The sequence below is a fragment of the Mytilus edulis genome, chromosome 6 (assembly GCF_963676685.1).
Source record: "Mytilus edulis chromosome 6, xbMytEdul2.2, whole genome shotgun sequence".
In the NCBI taxonomy this organism is placed as follows: domain Eukaryota; kingdom Metazoa; phylum Mollusca; class Bivalvia; order Mytilida; family Mytilidae; genus Mytilus; species Mytilus edulis.
In genome coordinates this window covers 59,286,212-59,309,329 of record NC_092349.1, presented here as the reverse complement: position 1 = coordinate 59,309,329, position 23,118 = coordinate 59,286,212, and the positions used below count along the sequence as shown (strand labels likewise).

At 30.5% G+C, this 23,118-nt stretch overlaps 1 protein-coding gene across 1 annotated transcript in view; it reads left to right on the top strand.

Annotated features, from left to right (window-relative positions):
* The first annotated feature begins 3,119 nt into the window (after positions 1–3,119).
* The window catches only part of LOC139527995 (uncharacterized), an 80,331-nt gene continuing 60,332 nt past the window's right edge, over positions 3,120–23,118 (top strand). The window contains exons 1-8 of the mRNA XM_071323755.1: positions 3,120–3,204; positions 8,862–9,013; positions 9,959–10,049; positions 10,977–11,150; positions 12,003–12,116; positions 12,816–12,999; positions 20,360–20,538; positions 22,136–22,312. Of these exons, the coding sequence (XP_071179856.1) occupies positions 8,864–9,013; positions 9,959–10,049; positions 10,977–11,150; positions 12,003–12,116; positions 12,816–12,999; positions 20,360–20,538; positions 22,136–22,312 (1,069 nt within the window). The 5' untranslated portion in view covers positions 3,120–3,204; positions 8,862–8,863. The remainder of the gene's footprint in view (positions 3,205–8,861; positions 9,014–9,958; positions 10,050–10,976; positions 11,151–12,002; positions 12,117–12,815; positions 13,000–20,359; positions 20,539–22,135; positions 22,313–23,118) is intronic.

The following is a 23,118-nucleotide window of genomic DNA, read 5'->3' as shown; positions in this document are numbered from 1 at the left end:
CGTTGGAATTTCCAAAATGTCTGCCGTTTCCATGGAAACAGTGCATAAGTGTCAAAATGCTCTAAAAACTTCAGGGTTTGGTTAATAATTTTGGTATGCTTGAACTTGAAATCATCAAATTTTTACACAATATAGTTGTCCACTATATACAGGTTTTGAATGATTTTGACAATCATTGGAACTACTATGTTACCATGGATACAGGATCAAATATTTCAAAAATTTCAAAATGCTCCAAAATTGATCAAACTTAATATGATTGTTGACTTGCAAGTCTGGATGAGACTTTTGACTTTGGAATTTCCAAAATGGCCACCGTTGCCATGGAAACTGCAAAAAAGTCAAAATTCTCAAAATGCTTTGAACTTAATGAAAATTGATATTATTGTAAACTGGCAAGTAAAGATGAGATTTTTGACTTTGAAATTTTCAAAATGGCTGCCGATGCCATGGAAACAGCAGAAATGTGAATTTTTTTAAAATGCTCTCAATGTACTGAAAATTAACAGAAAGATGTATTGCCATGCATATATGTGCATTCACTGTTAAACAATTTTGAAATGGCTGCCGCTTAGTGGCAATTGGGGGAAGGGTGACATCCGCTATTGCTTGCAATGGCAATTCTAGTTATTATTTTTTTTCTTCCACTATTTTTGTCCAGCTTATATCTTGGAATTTTATGAACCAATGTTAATGGAACTTATGTGCAGATTTGCAATCGGGGTATGGCATTTTCAAGATGGCCGCCGTTACCATGGAAACAGCAAAAATGTCCAAAAAATCAAAATGCTCCAAAGTTAATGAAACTTCACACAAATATTGACTGGCATATGGAGATGTCCCATTTGACTTTGGAATTTCCAAAATGGCCGCTGTTACCATGGAAACAAGCTAAAATATAAAAAATTCTAACTCTTTCGTTATAAGACCCAACTGGATGAAGCTTTATGAAAATGTTACCCAGTATGCTAAGATATCAAGACAATATTTGGATAGTCCAAAATGGCCGCCGTTGTCATGGAAACTGGGAGCAAGTTTTGCATTGACCCTATGGAAAAATGCATAAAATCAGCATTTTTTCAGAGAGTTGTGCACCAAAGTAAATGAAACTGTATTGATATATAACATGACATGTGGCAATGAGATGTACGCTTTTAGAATTTTGGAATTATCTACTGTAACCATGGTTGCAGCACAAATGTTCAAAATTTCCAAAAAAAATTAAAGTGCTGCAAACTGGATGAAACTTTACAGGAATAGTGACTGTCATGTGCGGAGTTGCATTTTGAAGTTGGAATTTCCAAAATGGCCGCCGTAACCATGGAAACAGCAAAATACTCCAAAATTTCAAAATGCTCCAAACTTAATGATTTTTTTCAAAAATGATAACATGCAGGTGTAGATGCACTCTTTGACTTTGGAATTTCCAAAATGGCTGCCGCTCGCCTGGCAATTGGGGGGACGAGGGTGCCATCCGTTATTGCTAGCAATTACAAATCTAGTTCCTATTGATCTTATGTTAAAAGATCATTTTCTTTTGCTTTGAACTATAATTATTAAAGATCAAATACATCGTCTCCATGAACAGAACTTCTGCTTGTTTTAGGTCATGAAAAATCTTATGTTGTGATAAACCACATTAATTTCGAAAACTAATATATCGACGATCTCATCTAAAATCTGCACGTTTTGATCGACACATTTACCTCAAGTTGAAGGACTTGAACAATGAAGGAATCGTCTATTTTATGAGTCAAGGCAAATTTATTTAGATTTGGTTTGTATTTGTAAGCTCTATGGGCTTCCTCAAACACTCCCCAGACCTTTGTAATGATAATAGAAATTATTGTATATAAGAATTTTGAAATTAATGATTTCATTGGCGGCCGTTTTTATTTATCTTAATTTGTAAGTATTATAACGCAAATATGTCTTCTAGTGCTGACACCCTTTTGTGAACGCCTTTGTTGTTCTCAATTTATTATCATCACGTGCTCTTAATTCTTAAACGTGTAAAACGCATCGACATGTATCACTCGAAAAACTAAAATTTGATTGCAGCAACTGTTTGACTGTATACAAACATTTAGATTATCAAACATATCCACCTGCCACTTCTATATCCATCAAAGAGATTTTAAATTTATACATATTGAATACTAAAATTATTTGAATGTTACTGCTGTGCCATTTTTTTTGTAATTTTTCAGCTTCACGCTGCGTGAATGATGTTGATGAATTGATAAACTTTGATAACTGAGGTGATGTGAAGAAAGAATTTAAATCATAGCGTTGATTGTAGGGTAAACATTAAACATTTTGTTTTGTTCATATAGTGATGATAAGAAATTAAAAAGTTTTAGAAAAACTTTAAAACATTTGTGTCATATTCAAGGCAAAACAGTTAAATAATATCGATCATTTCTTAGTATTTTAAACGTTAAATGTAAGGTTCAGCAATGCATCTGGGAAGACATAGATCTTTAAGGGGGTTCGTCAAGGAGACAATAAATGGACATAGGAATGACCCCATCTGGCACAAAAATCTTCACTACAGTCTCTATGTTGAAAGGTGTAGAATTATTCAGTGTTCCGTTGTTACCGAGAAGGTAATACACTCGTGGTAATAGTGGCATCTCATTAGCTATTGTGTTTTTGTATCCCTGGAACTGGAAAAACATTTTTGCGGCCTTTTAAAAATCCACAAATTACACATGATTTTATTTATGCACTTGTTGCATTTTTAGTAATAAATATTTTGTATTAATTTTACTTTGTGTTAGTTTTCAACGCAAGTGGTCAGTTTATGTATCACCAATAAAAGGGATGATTAGGTTGATATATGAGTATCTTTAAAGTATCCAATTACAGGAACATCATTTCCATAACAAGGATTTGTCAATGAGTCCTTCTGTCTAATTCAGTGTTTAAATAGACATTGATACCTATTGATATCATATCTGATTTTGTATTTTACACACAACTGATTCTTTTGATTTGATAAACAAAGAGTAATGAAAAGTGCATATTATATTTTTGCCCATACATTAAGGTTGAAGATATCACATTGTTCGAAGAAAACAATGGGTCTATTAATTACCTTAAATGACGATCTTTACCACAAATGTTTTATATATTACTGAATTGAGTAAAAAACAACATCAATATTGCAATCCGTAGGATTGGAATACTGCTTTTTAAACAGTAAGTGTATTTTATATTGTATTCAAGAACGTCAATACATAAGTATTTGAAAAAAAAGTATGAGAATATCAGCCTAAGTGCATATATATCAGCATGTTCAATACTACTGATATCGCCCTGTTGATATTCAGCATGAGTTAATATTGGTTCTTAACGGGAAAATCTATTTATGAGTGTATATAACCTGAGCAATAAGTGGTGTATAGTTTATAATTTGCAGTGGTATACTTTCATTTTAGCTAAATATAACCCTGTATCAAAACTCTGTGCAAATAATGAATTCTGAATTCTCAAACAAGTGACAGTTGTGGAAAAATTTAAAGTACGAAGCAGATCATTTGGTTTATAAAAACATGTATGAGCTGCGTCGGGTAGAAATCGATCTCATGCACATGCATAACAATTATCTACACGCAAATTATGTAATTGGTAGAAAGTTAAGTTGCTATAAGAAAACTTACAAACAGAATGACATTTAACTTTTATTTCGTTTTTGAATTATCGCAAATGTTATACATGTAAATGTAAAAGAGCACTTGCATTAGGTCTTTTTTCTATCCTACGCAGCTCAAATATTGTTGTTTGAAAATCATTATTTATGTAATAGCAAAATACACAATTACGGATTGAGCTTATAACTTTTTATTTGTTGTACAGAAGTCCTTCTGTACCTAAAATAAAAGTTTATAATTCTTACGTATCGAACCGTGTTATAGTTCGTTTCTGTGTGTGTTACATTTTAATGTTGTGTTTCTGATGTGTCGTTGGTCTCCTCTTATATTTGATGCCTTTTCCTCAGTTTTAGTTTGTAACCCGAATTTCTTTTTTTCTCAATCGATTTATGAGTATCGAACAGCAGTATATACTACTGTGGCCTTTAGTTACAGTTATGCATTTGTGAATATTGTTTTTGCCCTTTACTCCCAATTTTTTTAACAAATGAGTGTGTGAATGCATTTTAAGTATTTGAATCCGAGTTTCAGGCACAACAATGATAATTAACAGATTGTTGTAGTCAAAATCTAACCAAAAAATGTCTCAGCTATACATTAGTCTTTTTAATAACGCAATATCTTATCAATTATGTTAAAAACATCACAAGGGATGATTAGTATTTGCTCATTCCGAGATCCGTTAAAACTGATACTAAAAACTATAAATAGATGTTTCCTTATCAAAGATGTGGTTCAAATCCGTACTAGTTAACGCTTGGAAAGAAAAGCTAGACAGAATAGATCTATGTCACTTTCTGACATGTTTATTCGTGAACTTTAAAACATTAAAAGCTAAAATGCACATTGTCATTTATATTTATATTATTCGGTCAGTAGAGAGTAGATAACAACTTTACAATTAAACGCTGTTGTGTCATTGTGTGCATAACTGTTTTTTTTTTAACACGGCACACAATAACATTATGCAGGAAGGTTCAATGAAGTTTTCTAATTCTGATAGATTATCAGGGTTGAGTTGAAATTTTAGTATTTAATCATTTAAATATTAATGTATTAAGAATTGTTGCATATTGTTTGTTTTCTTTTATACATGTATCAAAAATCAATTCTCTGCATTATAATGATCTTGGTATCTTATTTAAATACTAAGGCAAACAGGCAAATTTCTTTTTCTAAAACGGAAAGCAACAAACTTTAAATATTAAACCTCCAAAAACGCATCATCAGGAATAATCAGAGCCAAATATTTGGAAGCCAAGGTTGTATAAGAACCTATCTTCCGGTTGCAAGTCCAGTTAAATTTCAAAATCAGAAAAAAAACCAGAAATGTTTCGAATTTTGGTGCAAATGATTATCTTTAGACAGATGTACCCAGATCAGTTTCACTCCGATCTAACAACGGTTGTAATAAATAGCTATATAAGCAAAAAAAGACATAAAAATAGCGAAATCCATCTGAGGTCAACTTTGCCTCGGAGAGTTTAAGGACATACTGTACAGTTTTTATCCCAGGCTATTTTTTTTAAATTGCACAAAGCTATTTTTCACCTAGTCAATAACAATATGTGATACAAAGAATACCTGCATGTGCTTAATATAAAGATAATTGGGTTCGAAATTTAAGATATTTACTAAGAATTAGTGTTTTTTTACATTTCTATGCTTTGAACAGACATATGTAACTTTTTTGTTTCAAAAGATTAAAAATTTACGATTTTTGTAATATGATTAGGACTCTTTTTTTCTGCTAAGAAATGTTCAGAATTTGTTCAACAATTCTTTATGAATAACTACTATTTATCAAATTGTCCTAATTTTAGAAGTAAACGAAAGTATTTGCTGCAGATTCATCTAGTAAAAAACGTTTTCGAATACCTTCATAATCTTCATATAGTATCAAGTAAATTGAAATAAAAAAAGAGGGGTCAATTTTTGCGTTCTCAAGCCTATTATTCACATAACTGGAAAAATACACATTTTACATTTTACATATGTTGTACGGATGTGTAGAAGTTTGACGACGCAAAAAATAACTTTATAAAAATGTTACGCTTGGTCAAACTTTTTGTAGTTTTGTAGTTTTGTAATAAACCAGATAACTGAAAATCATTTAATAGTTTATTGTTCCGTCGTTTAAAAGCTGGTCAGACCAGCATTACTGGTTAAGTTTAAATTGGCACTAGTATACTAATATTAAGATCAAATTATAAATGAAAGAAAGAAAATATATGTTCATCTATAAGAATGCTTTCTCTAACTATTTTGCTAACTTCACATATCTTGATCGGTGTGAGAAAAATGTTTCTCCTCACTACTGAGATTTCTGTTCTTGGCAACTGATTGGTCGAAATCTAATTACATATATGACGTAAACATTTTCTTGGTTTCTTCTTAAATTTCCTATTTGATAAAAGCGATCATGCATGATGACGTCACATATAAAGAATACAATTTCTAAAAATCTTTGAAAAGGAAGAAATATTTATTGGAGAAACAGATTCAACCACTATTACTCGTCTATTACGATATTTTCTCAACTCCCAACAGTTAAATATAAGATTAATTAAAAAAACTCGACAAGCCTCGCGTTTGCAATATCATAAATGAACTTTCTTCAGTTGAGAAATGTCGATACAGCTTTGTTGTAGTGATGGAATTTAAATGACTTTTCTTTTCATTAAAACAGAAATATGCATGATCTTTTTTTATGATAGAAAACTTTTTTGGTCTAGATCGCAATCTTATTTATAGAATAGCTGGTGTTTTTTTTTACTTATTTCTTTTCACTAGTGCTATGTTAACTTATTATATAACAAAGACGATGTGGTATTATTGCCAATGAGACAACTCTCCACGAGAGACAAAATGACACATAAATTAACAATTATAGGTCACCGTACGGCCTTCAATAATGAGCAAGCCAATACCGCAAAGTCAGCTATAAGTAAACATACATACATAGTGTGGCGGGGTAAAACATGTAAGCGGGATCCCGGACCTCCCCTTAACCTTAGACAGTGGTTTAACAGTACGACTTAAGAACGAATTATAACAATCAGTTGAAAAAGGCTCAACTCATTACCTTGATACAAATACAAATACTATACAGAGTGGACTTGGCCGGGTATATTCCAACAACAAAAAGACACTAAGTACATATACTGACAGCTACCTCAAAGCCACTAACAACTAATTATAAAATTCATGTATCTAAGACTAAATTATCAATCAGTACACATCCAACATCCAATGCATTTAGTGTAAGACGTAATAAACAGTCAGAGAAAAACAATGACAAGATACAGATATCGACATATTGTACCATGAACGTGTATATGTATATAACAATAATATTAAGTATGTTTTAAATTTTCTGATCAAAATCAATATTAATACCAATAAAAACAATACACAATGTTCAATGATTTAGTTACAGTGTTAAATTGGTAACCTTTTATGATAGTTAATTTAACAGATCGATAAGTTTACCAGGTTCGTTTCTTAATTTGTGGGCACGGTAAACAACATTTCCGTAAAAATGAGGATGCGCTATCACGTTTGAAATACGTTTTCTACAAGTACAACCAAACTTCCAAACCAAATCTTTATATCTATGGAAGAATCTAGTAAAGGTTTTAAGTAATTTGTGGTAACAAAATCCCTTGATTTATCATTAGCCTTGTATTTTCAATAAGTGTGACTGTATAATTTCATTGTTAAGCATATCAATATCTGTCTATAGCGAAGATGGACTTAAGGATGTACTTAGGTGAGGTTTTGGAATAAATGTCAAATGTTTGGACTCCTTGGTGTATTTCCATATGATACAAGGTAAAATATTTTGTCCCATCTTTTAATATAAGACTTAATAGCTCATAAAAGGTCATTTGACAAAATTTAAGCACATTCTTGATTTTCTTTCTTTTGGTTTGAAACCCAAATAATACCAATGCAAATATAAGGTAAAAGTCAGAGTCAGCTTTTTCCCGCCATATTTTATAAATGAAATATCTTGAAAAGAAGCTGCATAATATTTTTAGCTTTTTTTATTGTTAACTAATACTCTTCCAGCTTAAAGAATCAATTTTGAATTCCTGATTTATTTAATTTTACCTTAGTGCATCCTTAAGCAGACTTTAGTTTACTTTTAAAGTTCTATGTTCACTGCTTTTCGACTTGTTTTTGTCTTTTATTTCCCTTCTGCCTCTAATCAAGCGCCCATATTTGCTTTATGAACATGCGCATAGGTTTAAATAAAACATAAAGCTTGACATGTGTGGTTTTTATAATATTACATGCTAACGATTCGTAAAGGAATATATACCTTTTTCTTTTTTAAGGCTAATTAATTCATACTGGTCACCTGGATATGACTTAAATATAATGAAATGCGAGCATTAAACAATATGAGTTTTACCCGGTCGACAACTCTGAGTTAATATTATTAGGATAAATTGTCCTGACAAGTTTATCTGCTTGAATCTATATAATTAAGTTCATTTGAATAATGTGTAACAAACCTGCGAATATTTTGTCTAAACAATTATCAAGATTATTTCAAGAATTGAACGATATGAATAAGTCACATGTATAAAGTAAAATCACAAAACTACTGCACTCCAAGGAAAATTCAAAATGGAATGTCACTACCAAAATGGCAAAATCAAAAGCTCGAACACATCAATTGAATTAATTACAACTGTCATATTCCTGACTTGGTATATGCATTTCGTATGTAGAAAATGGTATATTGAACCTGACTTCATAGCTAACTAAACCTCAATCTTGTATGATAGGCGCATATAAAAAGGCATACACCAAATTTAACTGCTTCATTCATTCCTTTTTTATTTTAGTATTTTGTTTATGCATGTTAAATCCACCCATAAAGGATTGAATGATTTTAAATACTGGGACCAAATAGATTAACATTAACTCTGACGTAGTATCGCGCGTTTGACTTCTATCAGTTGATCACAATGTAAACGTCACACAGGTAGCTATAGAGAAATAAAATTAATTTTGTCGTGATCAGAATATAGTCTCTTGTTTTTTTAGGTATAAAAGTAGAATATAAATTCGAAATTTCCCTTGTCCTTCTTGTCGTTCGTCTATATGCTTATTATGAATTTCTTCTAAAAAAGAGAAAAGAAAGAAGAGTAAGTTTAAAACAGGTTAAAACAAAGATTATTCTATTTATAGGTATGACAGCAGTTTCTACTTTAAAAGATGATTTTGGAACGGAGACATTAAATATTTCACCATGTGAAAGATCGAGTACTCGCGGGTTTGACGACATAGGGCAAGCACACTTAGCCCCAAAAGAACACGACTACTATACATTCGACCTATCTGTATGCTAATTTTTATATTGTATGTCCTTTTACTCCTTTTCGAGTTCATGCGATTCACCCGTTTTTAGCAGTAACTTTGATTGTTCTTCTTAGAGCTTATTATATAGTGTTTGGTAACGAAATCTAAACCAAAAGAAAACATGTTTAACTCGTTCTTTGTATATTGTTTGAAGGTGTTAATCTGAATAACATTGTTTGAGCAAACTTTTATTCAAGCAAAGCAAAAAAGCCAACCAAAGTCTTACTCTACAAAAATTAGCTTTTAAAGAATATAGAGCTTTTGACACTGAGTGCAACTGATTTCGTTTTTGATGATTTCATTATACAAAATACAATTTGCAAATGGTGCATTGTTGTACACCAGATCGATATATACGTCATGCACCGTATAGCGTGCAAAAATGTCAAAATACAAAACTGTTTGCTCAAGAAGTCCCCTACGTAAAAGATGAAAAACAATGTAACGATAAAATTACAAAATTTATAGTAATATCAATAACGAAAACACAACTAACATGTATGAGTAACATGAACCACCGACAACCTCTGCAATGCAGGCTTCTGATGGTTAATAGACATTTAAGGAAAATGGAAAGTTTTATAAATGTTTGTAGCGTTCAATCCATCCAGAATTTATTGTGAATCCAGAGAGCACAATATATCGTAAAAATTAGTTATGAACGGCTTAACTCAATAAATTGGTAAACAGCACAAAATATAGCTACTAGCATAAAACAATGACGACGGCTCAATGATAGCTACACTTAGAGTTCACTTAGCAAATTAATATGATAGACATTATTGAACCAACTTCAAACATTATATTACAGACTCGAAACTTTGGACCGTCACATAAATAAAATTGAGAAAATCTTTTAAAATTAATGCATGCGAATGTTCAATAATCGAAAAAAATAATGTATATTGAAGTAAATATTTTGATAGACAGAGATTCAAGACAAACCACGAGTGCAGGGTTATTTATCACATTTTTTAACTTTTGCTGGTGAAAGAATTACTGATCGCTTTGCTGGAGGTAAGTGACTTTGTAATAACTGTTTGTGTTCATAAATAAAAATAATTAATTTAAAGGAATCTTGTCAAAACCTACGGAGCTACGCCTATGTTTCTAAGACAGTATAGCGTAGACTCTATTTCTAGAATGAAGATGTCATTAAATGCGGTGGTGTTTTTTTTTTTGTTTTTTTTTTATCTTAAAATGTTGTTTGATTCGATACTTTTTCATACATCATAAAAGTTTTACCAATAAAGGTTTTTGACAAAGGATTATCCATACAAACCTATGACATTGATTTCAGGCCTCTTTTTCTGTAATCTGATCACTCTAAATAAATGCCTATCTAATTAAAAAAAAAAAAACAGAACTATGTGGCAATCGGCTTTTTATAAAATTAATCATCAAGAATGTTTCGACAAATACAGATTTATAGTATTTTGTTCAATATAACGTTACCAAGGCACAAACTTTTGAATTTGTCGAATTATTTCCACTATCATCATTTCAGGTTAACAACTTATATATAGAATCAGGGTAATGCATTTGTATAACTGTTTGTCATTCTTAGTAGATTGATTCCTTTCCTGTTCTGTTGATTATGTTTATGTCACTAACGTGTGCTTCTTATGCAGTCAGTTGTTCATTGGTCAAAATTAAATCCTTGCGTTAATTTTCCTGCTCTCCTCTGAATTCTATAATTTATTATAATGTCTTGACAATAAGCGAACGATGACGTAAAAAATATTATCTTTTGCAGATCATAAGAAAAGAAGTATTAAGTTTGATGTCATTAGAGAAAAACCCGTTTGAACACAAAATTTATATCTTCATAGTATCTAACTTACAAGTATTTAGTAAAATCAGACAAAACAAAAAGGAACATATAAATGTTAACAATATTTGTAATTTCGCTTGGAATTTTCGAATTATTTCATACATTAATAGAGAAAATCAAACAACACTCACGAGTTGTTAAAACATCATGGACACCGAAGGAAGATATGCATCTAGGCACAATAGTCAGGGTAAACAAATCAGGAAAAGAAGTCCATGTGCAATGGGACAAGCTTGAAGAAAAAGTAAACCTGCTTGATCTACGATTAGTTCACAATGCGGCAGGTATTCAACAATTAGATTTTTTTAACGTTTTATTATAATCTATGTTTCTATCAGATGTAACTAGAGTAGCAGGAACTATTGACCATTCCAAGTCACCCGTGTTAACCACCGTTTATTGTGTGATTGTTGATGCTTGACCTTAAGTTTTTTCTGTGACGTAATTTCCAACAGTTACTATAATTTGTTATTCAACTTGTCTTTGTTTATTTTGCTAGCACGGTTTCTATTCTATCGTTTTGGTATTTCTGCCTTAGTATGTTTACATTGGGTTTTTTTAAACAGTACACATAAAAACGGTTGTCTATTTTTGTCCCAAAAGAGCAGCATAAAGTTTGTTATTTAACTACTACAACTGTGGCGTGTCTGCAAGATATTGTATTATATGGTGTTTCTCTTTTGAATACTATAAGTACGCCATAGTGGGTTGCACTGTATTGTGTTAACCCTATCCCATTACATTCAATTCATTAAATTGTAATCTCTTGTATACATGTTATAGCTATACTGACGTTGTTAAGCAATCATTTTCAGCCAATCATACAATACGCAATTGAAAACATCACTATGATGAGGTTGTCTTGTGCAGTATTAAATTGAATGTAGATTGAACTATCTTAGACAAAATAAAATATCATGCCTATTATCTATTTTATTTATTCTTTACACCTCATTGTCATTATTAAACAGAGATGAATGAAGAACAAAATCTATTTAGAGCATAATTTAATTGGCTTTGGCAAAAAATTACTTTCAAATTACATGTCTTCATTATCTTCACTCTAACAAAAAGGTATGAAGAATTAGTTTTACATAAAATATATTAAGCATTTCCTTATGATTGTATTTTCATAGAGAAAAGTTCAAGAGTAGTTTTAATATCACGGACAATCATACCCAGCAGATCAATAGGCGGCATGCAGGTTGGAAAAAACGTTAACCTACGTTTATTAGACAATGCGCCAATAAGTATGCACTTCTTTTTTTCCTATTTTCAATTTTGATTGCAAACTACTCGTTTTTGTAAAACACAGAGCCTAAATGAAATAGATTAATTTTGGTGTTCGAAAAGGTCAAGATAAAGAATACAATATTATGTACATGAAGGTCTGCACTTTCATCAGGTTATATAGAATATAAAAAAGTAGCTATGATAGAAATGTTTATAAGGAATGATAACTTGTAAGTTTTAGATCAAAGCGGGTTCTGTCTTGAGTTGTTTGAAATAAGAGGATCTTGAAAGTGTTTTTATCAAAATTTGTATGCAAATACACTTATCATACATGTAGATACCAGGATTGAAAATTTATATTTACGCCAGACGCACGTTTCGTCTACAAAAGATTCATCTGTGAAGTTCGAATAACATAATAAAAAAAATATGATAAATGGTCAAATAAAGAACGAAGTTGAGAGTATGGAGTGCCACTTGTGAGAAGTATTGTATCATATGTAATCATGCAAAATTTTAGGTTACAATAGCAAATCAATCTCAAATATCCTATCTACTTTTTGGAAAACACAACTTTAAGAAAATGCTATTTTTTGTGTATATTTTGTACGAGTGTATATTAAACCCAAATCATTCCAGGAACACACGTTTGTACTTTGACATAAGTTAAACTTGAGCTTATACTTGACATTTTCGAATAATTGTTTTATTCCTAGAAAAAATAAAACAAGGTTCAAGAGTTGTAAAAAAATCATGGATACCCCAGCAAGAAATGCCTAGAGGCACAATTGTTATGGTGAAGACATTAAGAAGTGAAGTGATTGTCCAATGGGATCAGATTGAAGAAAAGGTTGACCTTCATGATATACGTTTAGAGTCTAATCAACATTGCACCAACAGGTATTACGCATGACATGTTTTAGTTTTAGATTTTGGCTTTTGTATATATTTGATATCAGTAGGTAGTGATAAATTCTGATTTTTCGAAAAGATAAATATACCAAATGTACATTGAAGTCTGCATATAACAATGTAAATTAGATAATCTAATTGGTAACGTCTATTAATCACGTAGTGACGTCGTGATAGTACATATTGATTTTGTCAAGTTTAGTTAAGTGGGTGATGGTTTATGTAGGTAACCTGCAGGAACGATTTTATCAAATCTTTTCAAATTAGCAAATAAAATAACAAATAAAATGTTTTTATCTACAGTTGGGTGCAGACCAAGCATTACATGTAGACGGGCCGAAAAAGTTAACGCGGCGTTTACTCGCGTGCACTTCATGTAAACGCCGCGTTAACTGTGCGTTAACTCCGAAATTGCAGTAGACATTAAAAGTAAACGGGCGTTTACTTTCGCGTTTACCTCCGCGTTAACGCAAAAACGGCGAGTCTTCTAATTTTGTAAAGAGTAAACGGGCGTTTACTTTTCCGTTTACCTCCGCGTTAACGTGGAAAAAGGCGCGTCTTCTATTTCTGTAATAAGTAAACGCGCGTTTACTGTTTGTAGTAAACGCCCGTTAACGCAGATTGTCATCGTAACTTGGATACACTGACCTAAAATATGAAATGATAAGGAACATCAAAATTAATTGACCAAGTGGTCATTTCTGCTTGACATATTGACGATTACAGTTATTTAAAAATGTCACACATTTGTATTTAATTGAACAATAATTATAGTAAATTTCTTGTTCTTCGCAAATAATAGTTTAAGTATGTTTATTCAAATACATGTAATTTAATCCTCACCAAAATCAAACAGTTTTCTCATCTTAGACATATTATGACTAAAAAATTTTGTTCGCATCAATTTAGAGTGCCAGCATGTCCTTTTTTATTCAAAATATTGAATCGTAAACAAAATTCAGTAGTTTTCATACCTCAGACTGACTCATATAATAAAATTATTTGTCCGCAACAACCAAAACTGACCATATAAGCATTTTATTATGTAAATCTATATAGCCGCATAGTAAATGAGTTATATTTTCATGTAAGGATTTATTGTATAAGAAAATAGGTAGCAATATTTGAATATTATGACTAAAAAATTTTGTTCGCATCAATTTAGAGTGCCAGCATGTCCTTTTTTATTCAAAATATTGAATCGTAAACAAAATTCAGTAGTTTTCATACCTCAGACTGACTCATATAATAAAATTATTTGTCCGCAACAACCAAAACTTACCATATAAGCATTTTATTATGTAAATCTATATAGCCGCATAGTAAATGAGTTATATTTTCATGTAAGGATTTATTGTATAAGAAAATAGGTAGCAATATTTGAATATTATGACTAAAAAATTTTGTTCGCATCAATTTAGAGTGCCAGCATGTCCTTTTTTATTCAAAATATTGAATCGTAAACAAAATTCAGTAGTTTTCATACCTCAGACTGACTCATATAATAAAATTATTTGTCCGCAACAACCAAAACTGACCATATAAGCATTTGCTTATGTAAATCTATATAGCCACAGAGTAAATGAGCTATATTTTCATGTAAGGATTGATTGTATAAAAAAATAGGTAGCAATATTTGAATATTATGATTACAAAATTTTGTTCGCATCAATTTAGAGTGCCAGCATGTCCTTTTTTATTCAAAATATTGAAGCGTAAACAAAATTCAGTAGTTTTCATACATCAGACTGACTCATATAATAAAAATATTTGTCCGCAACAACCAAAACTGACCATATAAGCATTCTAGTATGTAAATCTATATAGCCGCATAGTAAATGAGTTATATTTTCAAGTAAGGATTGATTGTATAATAAAAAAGGTAGTAATATTTGAATATTATGATTAAAAAAAATTTGTTCGCATCAATTTAGAGTGCCAGCATGTCCTTTTTTTATTTAAAATATTGAATCATAAACAAAATTCAGTAGTTTTCATACCTCAGACTGACTCATATAATAAAAATATTTGTCCACAACAACCAAAACTGACCATATAAGCATTTGCTTATGTAAATCTATATAGCCACAGAGTAAATGAGCTATATTTTCATGTAAGGATTGATTGTATAAAAAAATAGGTAGCAATATTTGAATATTATGATTACAAAATTTTGTTCGCATCAATTTAGAGTGCCAGCATGTCCTTTTTTATTCAAAATATTGAAGCGTAAACAAAATTCAGTAGTTTTCATACCTCAGACTGACTCATATAATAAAAATATTTGTCCACAACAACCAAAACTGACCATATAAGCATTTGCTTATGTAAATCTATATAGCCACAGAGTAAATGAGCTATATTTTCATGTAAGGATTGATTGTATAAAAAAATAGGTAGCAATATTTGAATATTATGATTAAAAAATATTGTTCGCATCAATTTAGAGTGCCAGCATGTCCTTTTTTATTCAAAATATTGAAGCGTAAACAAAATTCAGTAGTTTTCATACCTCAGACTGACTCATATAATAAAAATATTTGTCCACAACAACCAAAACTGACCATATAAGCATTCTAGTATGTAAATCTATATAGCCGCATAGTAAATGAGTTATATTTTCAAGTAAGGATTGATTGTATAATAAAAAAGGTAGTAATATTTGAATATTATGATTAAAAAAAATTTGTTTGCATCAATTTAGAGTGCCAGCATGTCCTTTTTTTATTTAAAATATTGAATCGTAAACAAAATTCAGTAGTTTTCATACCTCAGACTGACTCATATAATAAAATTATTTGTCCGCAACAACCAAAACTGACCATATAAGCATTTTATTATGTAAATCTATATAGCCGCATAGTAAATGAGTTATATTTTCATGTAAGGATTTATTGTATAAGAAAATAGGTAGCAATATTTGAATATTATGACTAAAAAAATTTGTTCGCATCAATTTAGAGTGCCAGCATGTCCTTTTTTATTCAAAATATTGAAGCGTAAACAAAATTCAGTAGTTTTCATACCTCAGACTGACTCATATAATAAAATTATATGTCCGCAACAACCAAAACTGACCATATAAGCATTTGCTTATGTAAATCTATATAGCCACAGAGTAAATGAGCTATATTTTCATGTAAGGATTGATTGTATAAAAAAATAGGTAGCAATATTTTAACATTATGATTACAAAATTTTATTCGCATCAATTTAGAGTGCCAGCATGTCCTTTTTTATTCAAAATATTGAATCGTAAACAAAATTCAGTAGTTTTCATACCTCAGACTGACTCATATAATAAAATTATTTGTCCGCAACAACCAAAACTGACCATATAAGCATTTGCTTATGTAAATCTATATAGCCACAGAGTAAATGAGCTATATTTTCATGTAAGGATTGATTGTATAAAAAAATAGGTAGCAATATTTGAATATTATGATTACAAAATTTTGTTCGCATCAATTTAGAGTGCCAGCATGTCCTTTTTTATTCAAAATATTGAAGCGTAAACAAAATTCAGTAGTTTTCATACCTCAGACTGACTCTTTAATAAAAATATTTGTCCACAACAACCAAAACTGACCATATAAGCATTCTAGTATGTAAATCTATATAGCCGCATAGTAAATGAGTTATATTTTCAAGTAAGGATTGATTGTATAATAAAAAAGGTAGTAATATTTGAATATTATGATTAAAAAAAATTTGTTCGCATCAATTTAGAGTGCCAGCATGTCCTTTTTTTATTTAAAATATTGAATCATAAACAAAATTCAGTAGTTTTCATACCTCAGACTGACTCATATAATAAAATTATTTGTCCGCAACAACCAAAACTGACCATATAAGCATTTTATTATGTAAATCTATATAGCCGCAAAGTAAATGAGTTATATTTTCATGTAAGGATTTATTGTATAAGAAAATAGGTAGCAATATTTGAATATTATGACTAAAAAATTTTGTTCGCATCAATTTAGAGTGCCAGCATGTCCTTTTTTATTCAAAATATTGAAGCGTAAACAAAATTCAGTAGTTTTCATACCTCAGACTGACTCATATAATAAAATTATTTGTCCGCAACAACCAAAACTTACCATATAAGCATTTTATTATGTAAATCTATATAGCCGCATAGTAAATGAGTTATATTTTCATGTAAGGATTTATTGTATAAGAAAATAGGTAGCAATATTTGAATATTATGACTAAAAAATTTTGTTCGCATCAATTTAGAGTGCCAGCATGTCCTTTTTTATTCAAAATATTGAAGCGTAAACAAAATTCAGTAGTTTTCATACCTCAGACTGACTCATATAATAAAATTATTTGTCCGCAACAACCAAAACTGACCATATAAGCATTTTATTATGTAAATCTATATATCTGCATAGTAAATGAGCTATATTTTCATGTAAGGATTTATTGTATAAGAAAATAGGTAGCAATATTTGAATATTATGACTAAAAAAATTTGTTCGCATCAATTTAGAGTGCCAGCATGTCCTTTTTTTATTGAAAATATTGAATCGTAAACAAAATTCAGTAGTTTTCATACTTCAGACTGACTCATATAATAAAATTATTTGTCCACAACAACCAAAACTGTCCATATAAGCATTCTATTATGTAAATTTATATAGCCGCATAGTAAATGAGTTATATATCAATGTAAAGATAGCAATATTTGAACATTTTAATTGACGAGATGGTACAAATGAACATACTTATATTACACTTTATTGATATCCCTTTCAATATACTGTTCAATTTACGTTTTTTTTTTATCATTTGTCAAAACGGAATCTTATCATGTTAATCCAAGGCAAACAAGGTGAATTTCGATTAAAAATTAATGTATTAAATACACCGAGTTATAGTTAGGAATTCGAAGAGACAATTATAAACGGGGAACGAAACAACGTAAACCATGATGTTTATATCCCATCATATAAAAATATTCTCCCGATGTCTCGGATAACCTTTCTTTCCGCATCGATATTTGCACATGTAACTTTTGAAAGGAAAATATAGAAAATCTGCCAATCAGTAAAGTTAATGGACTTGATGAAAGTGATTTTGGGTAATTTAATATTTCGAATTGAAAGAGTTTTTGAATTGTTCTGGTTAGAAACACATATACGTGAAATATAAAGACTAAAGGTCGCTTTTATAAAATAAATGTGCAAATGAACTTGAAGTTTATTTCTAAATTTACCCAATCAGTTAACGCGAAAAGTAAACGTGCGTTTACTTTCAAGTGCACGTAAAAATACACTTGTAAAATCTGTACTAAACGCCCGTTTACTTTTAAGTGCACGTAAAAATAAAAAATAAATTTGAAGAATTCTGAAGTAAACGCCCGTTTACTACTGACTAAACGGACACATAGTAAACGCCCGTTTACTAGGGTAGACATTAGAAATTTCCATTTCGACCACGTTAACGTAATTATAGTAAACGTGCGTTTACTAGTAAACGGGAGATTTGAAGTTAACTAACGAAATATGTGCACGCGGCGTTAACTTGCGTTTACTTTATGTAATGCTTGGTCTGCACCCAACTGTATATTGTTAGTCAAACGATCTACATTGCAATTGTTCGTTTTACGAAATTAACACAGGGTAACAAAAATATCGAAATTAATATGGTTTGATTTAGCGACTGGCATGGTTCAGTTGAGTGCCTAGAAATTGTTATGGTGTTGATAAACTTTGTATTGGTTTAGTTCACTTTAATATTGCCCATTGGTTTAAAGGAGCTTGTGAAAAAAAACCAAAAGTACACGTTTTACTAATTTTTAAAAACCATTTTTAAACAAATTTGATGGACATAATCCGCAAACCATAGATTATACATGTTTCTTGTGTTTCTTCAGATAAGATCAATATGGCAACTGCTCTGAACTTCCATTCGATCGAATAAGTTTCTTCTCTTTTAACTAGAAATTTTTCTCCTGATTTCTATAATGGATTTTTCCGGGAATATCTAGAGCGGAATCACTAGTCGTTAAATACTAGTAATTGTTAGTGTTATTGTTTTACTGTTAAGCTATGAATCGGTGACTGCCAAAGTTTTCATAAAGCTTAAGGTAGATCATAAGTATAGACTTTTTGAGACAGAATTTTTTGATAATTTGCCAAAATGAAGATTTTACTATGCTTTTTAAAAAAAATGTAATAAAAGGTATGGGTCACAGTGCTATTTGTCAAGCTATGAGTCGTTGAATATTGCCTATATTTAGTTAGATTGATCATGAAAAAAAAATTATGCGATAGAATTTTGAAATAAATTGTGAGAAGATCGGTTTTATAAAAAGAAAAAATGATGTCACCAAACTTGTATTCTTGCTACAAGCAAAACTAAAAAACATTTCCCTTTAAGCCAAGCATAAAACAAATCTAAAAGAGTTATCTCTCCTTAAATGGTTCATTTGAAAAAAAAATGATTCTATAAACAAAACAAAATGATATTTTTTTTAATTTTTTGAATAATACATTCAATCACCAAGTTTCCCTAATAAAAGTACACAGTCTAACCATTAAATTGCAAATCTGTGTTCAAATTTGCAGATTTTGGCAAATAACTAGACCGAATTTGTACTGTGTTTGTACAATCAAGATGGCGGTATACTATGAATCTACCTTAAATGTCTGAAAATTGCACAAAATCATCACATTTTGACAAAATGTCCAAAATGTGCTTACCTTGGAGAATGTTATGTACTTTTCTGGAAAGAACTGACTTATTTAGCACAAAATATTTTTAAAAAGACCCATTTACAGACTAATTTGTGACCTTTATTGTGTTTCATGATAAGGTTGATATTTATGCCATTTTGTGCCACACGTGAACCTTGTCCTTTGTTTCTTTAAACATTATGGGTAAAATAGAAAGTAGGGGATGAAATTACAATACAAAAAGAACGTGCCAATAAGTAAAGTAGTGTTTTGGTATAGTTTAAAAAGGTCAAATATTAGTATGTCTGAAGTTGTCAAAATAAATTAAAGGCCACCTCAACATAAAATTGTCAATATTTTGAGATATAGTTTATAGACTTTTTTATAATGTTGATATGTTGATAAACAGTGGGGGAACCAGAAATATTTATAAGGAAGGGGGCCACTGATTGCCTTTGAGGGGACCGCTCTAGCCATGCTTTAGTGATTCCCTATATATTTTGTGTATTTTTTACTAGTTTATATTCAAATTTATTTGGCTTCCACTTGACACAAACTTGAATGGAAGAACTTATTACTAGACTTGAAATGTAGAAAAACAAACGTTAGCATTTTTGCTTGCACTTAAGGTTAGCATTTAAGAATACTTATTCTCTTGATAGAGAAAAAGAAAAAGGTTCAAGAGTTATTAAAATAGTATGGACATCTGAAGACAAAAGTTATGTAGGTACACTAGTTAAGGTCAACATAACAAGACAAACAGCTCGTGTTCGATGGGACAAGCAACCTGAAGAAAAAGTGAAGCTTTATAAACGACGTTTAGTCGGCAATAACCTAACAGGTATATACCAATAATATTGTTTTACTGTTACCTATCTGCTATATATATGAAACGAAAAAGAAAGCATAAAAGATGACTTCATTTTTTGGGAAAATTCAGCATACAATTCAATATATATATATATATATATGAGAATGTGTCTCACAACACGCCTTCCACATTCACATTCACAGCTTATCATCATTATGTTTAGGTATACTAGTATTTAAACAAGCGTTAATATGAGTTTATTTGATTAGTTGCCTTTTTGATTAGGCATGTATTAATCTTCCGTAAAATGTTCTGTACCAAGTCAAGAATATAGCAGGTGTTATCACTGATGAGTTTTATGTAGACGAAACGCGCGTCTGGCGTATAAAATCATAATCCTGGTACGGTTGATAACTATTTACACCACTTACACGATGCCACTGTTGGTGGGCGTTTTGTTCCTGAGGGTATAACCAGCCCAGTAGTCAGCACTTCGGTGTAGACATGTATATCAATTAATATATGGTTATTTGAAAACACATTTTTTTTTATAAATTTCCTATTTTAAAACCCTGAATTTTTCGAAAAAACTAAGGATTTTTATCCCAGGAATAGACTACCTTAGCCATATTTGGCACAACGTTTTTGAAATTTTGGGTCCTCAATGTTCTTTAACTTTGTACTTGTTTGGCGTTACAACTACTTTGATCTGAGCGTCACTGATGAGTCTTGTGTAGACGAAACGCGCGTCTGGAGTATACAATCATAATCATGGTACCTTTTAATAACTATTATCAAATGGTCTGTTTTTATGTATGTTTGATTTTGTTTTTGTTGTACTTTAGTGTTTTTGCTGTTCTGTTGTTTTATTCTTTTCCCTCGGTTTAAGTTTGTGACCATAATTAGTTTTCGCTTAATTGATTTACGACTATTGAAAATCGGTTGCTACTGTTTCCTTTATTGCACGCCAGACTCCCATTTAGTCTACCATTACACTCGATTTTAAACCGTTTTAATGTTGTAACAAGTACAATAACAAAAATACCGACCTCAGAGGCAATTCAAATTAGAGAGTCTGTAATCAAATATCAAGATACAAAGCTGAAACACATCAAACAAATGGATAACAACTGTCATATTCCTGACTTGGTACAGACATTTCTTATGTTGAATTAAATCTGTTTGTATAGCTAGCGAAATCTCACTCTTGTAATACAGTCTTCTACTTTATATCAAAAGAGTGTTTCGTGAAGGGAAAAGCAAACAATTGCCTTTACCTAGAGAGTTTTAATACTAAAGAAATGCCGTATTTGTCTTATCAAAATGTAAATATTCCATATAGGGCCTTGAATTTTTACTGATTTTTACAAGGGTTTGTTCTTTATGACGATGTTTTACCCTTCGTTCTCGATATATTTTTTTTTTTTTAAATAAAACGGCATATATGGGGTAATTTTATAAATGTATGTTCCATGTCATTGAGGTACTATAATGAGCGCTATAAAGATTTAAAATGTATTGAATATCGTTTACAGTTAAATCAGAGCCCATGATTCATATATACATGTATACATTATGTCACGAGGGATGGCTTACATTTGTTACATCTTTTTGTTTTAATTGATAGATAAAATAGAAAAAGGTTCTAGAGTAGTTAAAAAAACACAGACAACTCGAGAGGAAATACCTTTTGGTACAATAGTCAACATAAACCAATCCAAAAACGAAGTTCAAGTTAAATGGGACAATCCTGAAGAAAAAGTTAATCCGCTTGACTTACGCTTATATGACAATGCACCATCAGGTAATTAATAGTTGTAATGTGTTATGTACTTTAAATTGTAAAATAGATTTTATTAACTGTTTTGTAAAGCATAGTGTTCAAAATAACTGAAAAGATATCCCTTGATAAATTCAGCCTTTTGATGCAGTTGATAAAAAACGCATGGCAATTAAAACAATTCAGTCAAAGAATTTCAACAAACACCACAAACTAGAAAAGGACAAATACAAGGTGAAGTCTACAATATTTTACTTCTAAACCTTTTAACAAACTATCTTTACTCATAGTATTTTTTTTCTGTGCATATACTGATTCCGTGTTATCAGTGGATAACCCATATCATTTTAATTCTATTATATCATTCTTAAGGTGGTATGGGAGTCTAAAATAAAAATGATAGAATTTGTTCCTACTTTGCCAAAACGTAGTATCTATTGATATATGTTGAAAAATATAATAAAAATGATAGGTCACCGCGCATTTTCTCAAGCTACAGGACGTGACAAAATGACAAATTTTGTATGGATTATACAGGAAAAAACACCATTTTGTGATTAGAAACTAAACAAAATGATAGAATTGTAATATACTTAAGGAAAAGATAGCTTTCAGACAATGCTTTGAGAAAATCAAAAGAAAAGATAGGGTCACCGTCCGTTTATTCTGGCTAAAATACAAAATAGGAAAATTCCATGTAGAATCCTTCAGAAAATGCACTGTTTTAGAGTTACCTCCCCTTAAAATGCCAATTTTAATAATCAACACTTGCAAAAATATTAATATTTATAAGTTATATTCTTATAAATTGGTTCTTTTAAATGAAAATT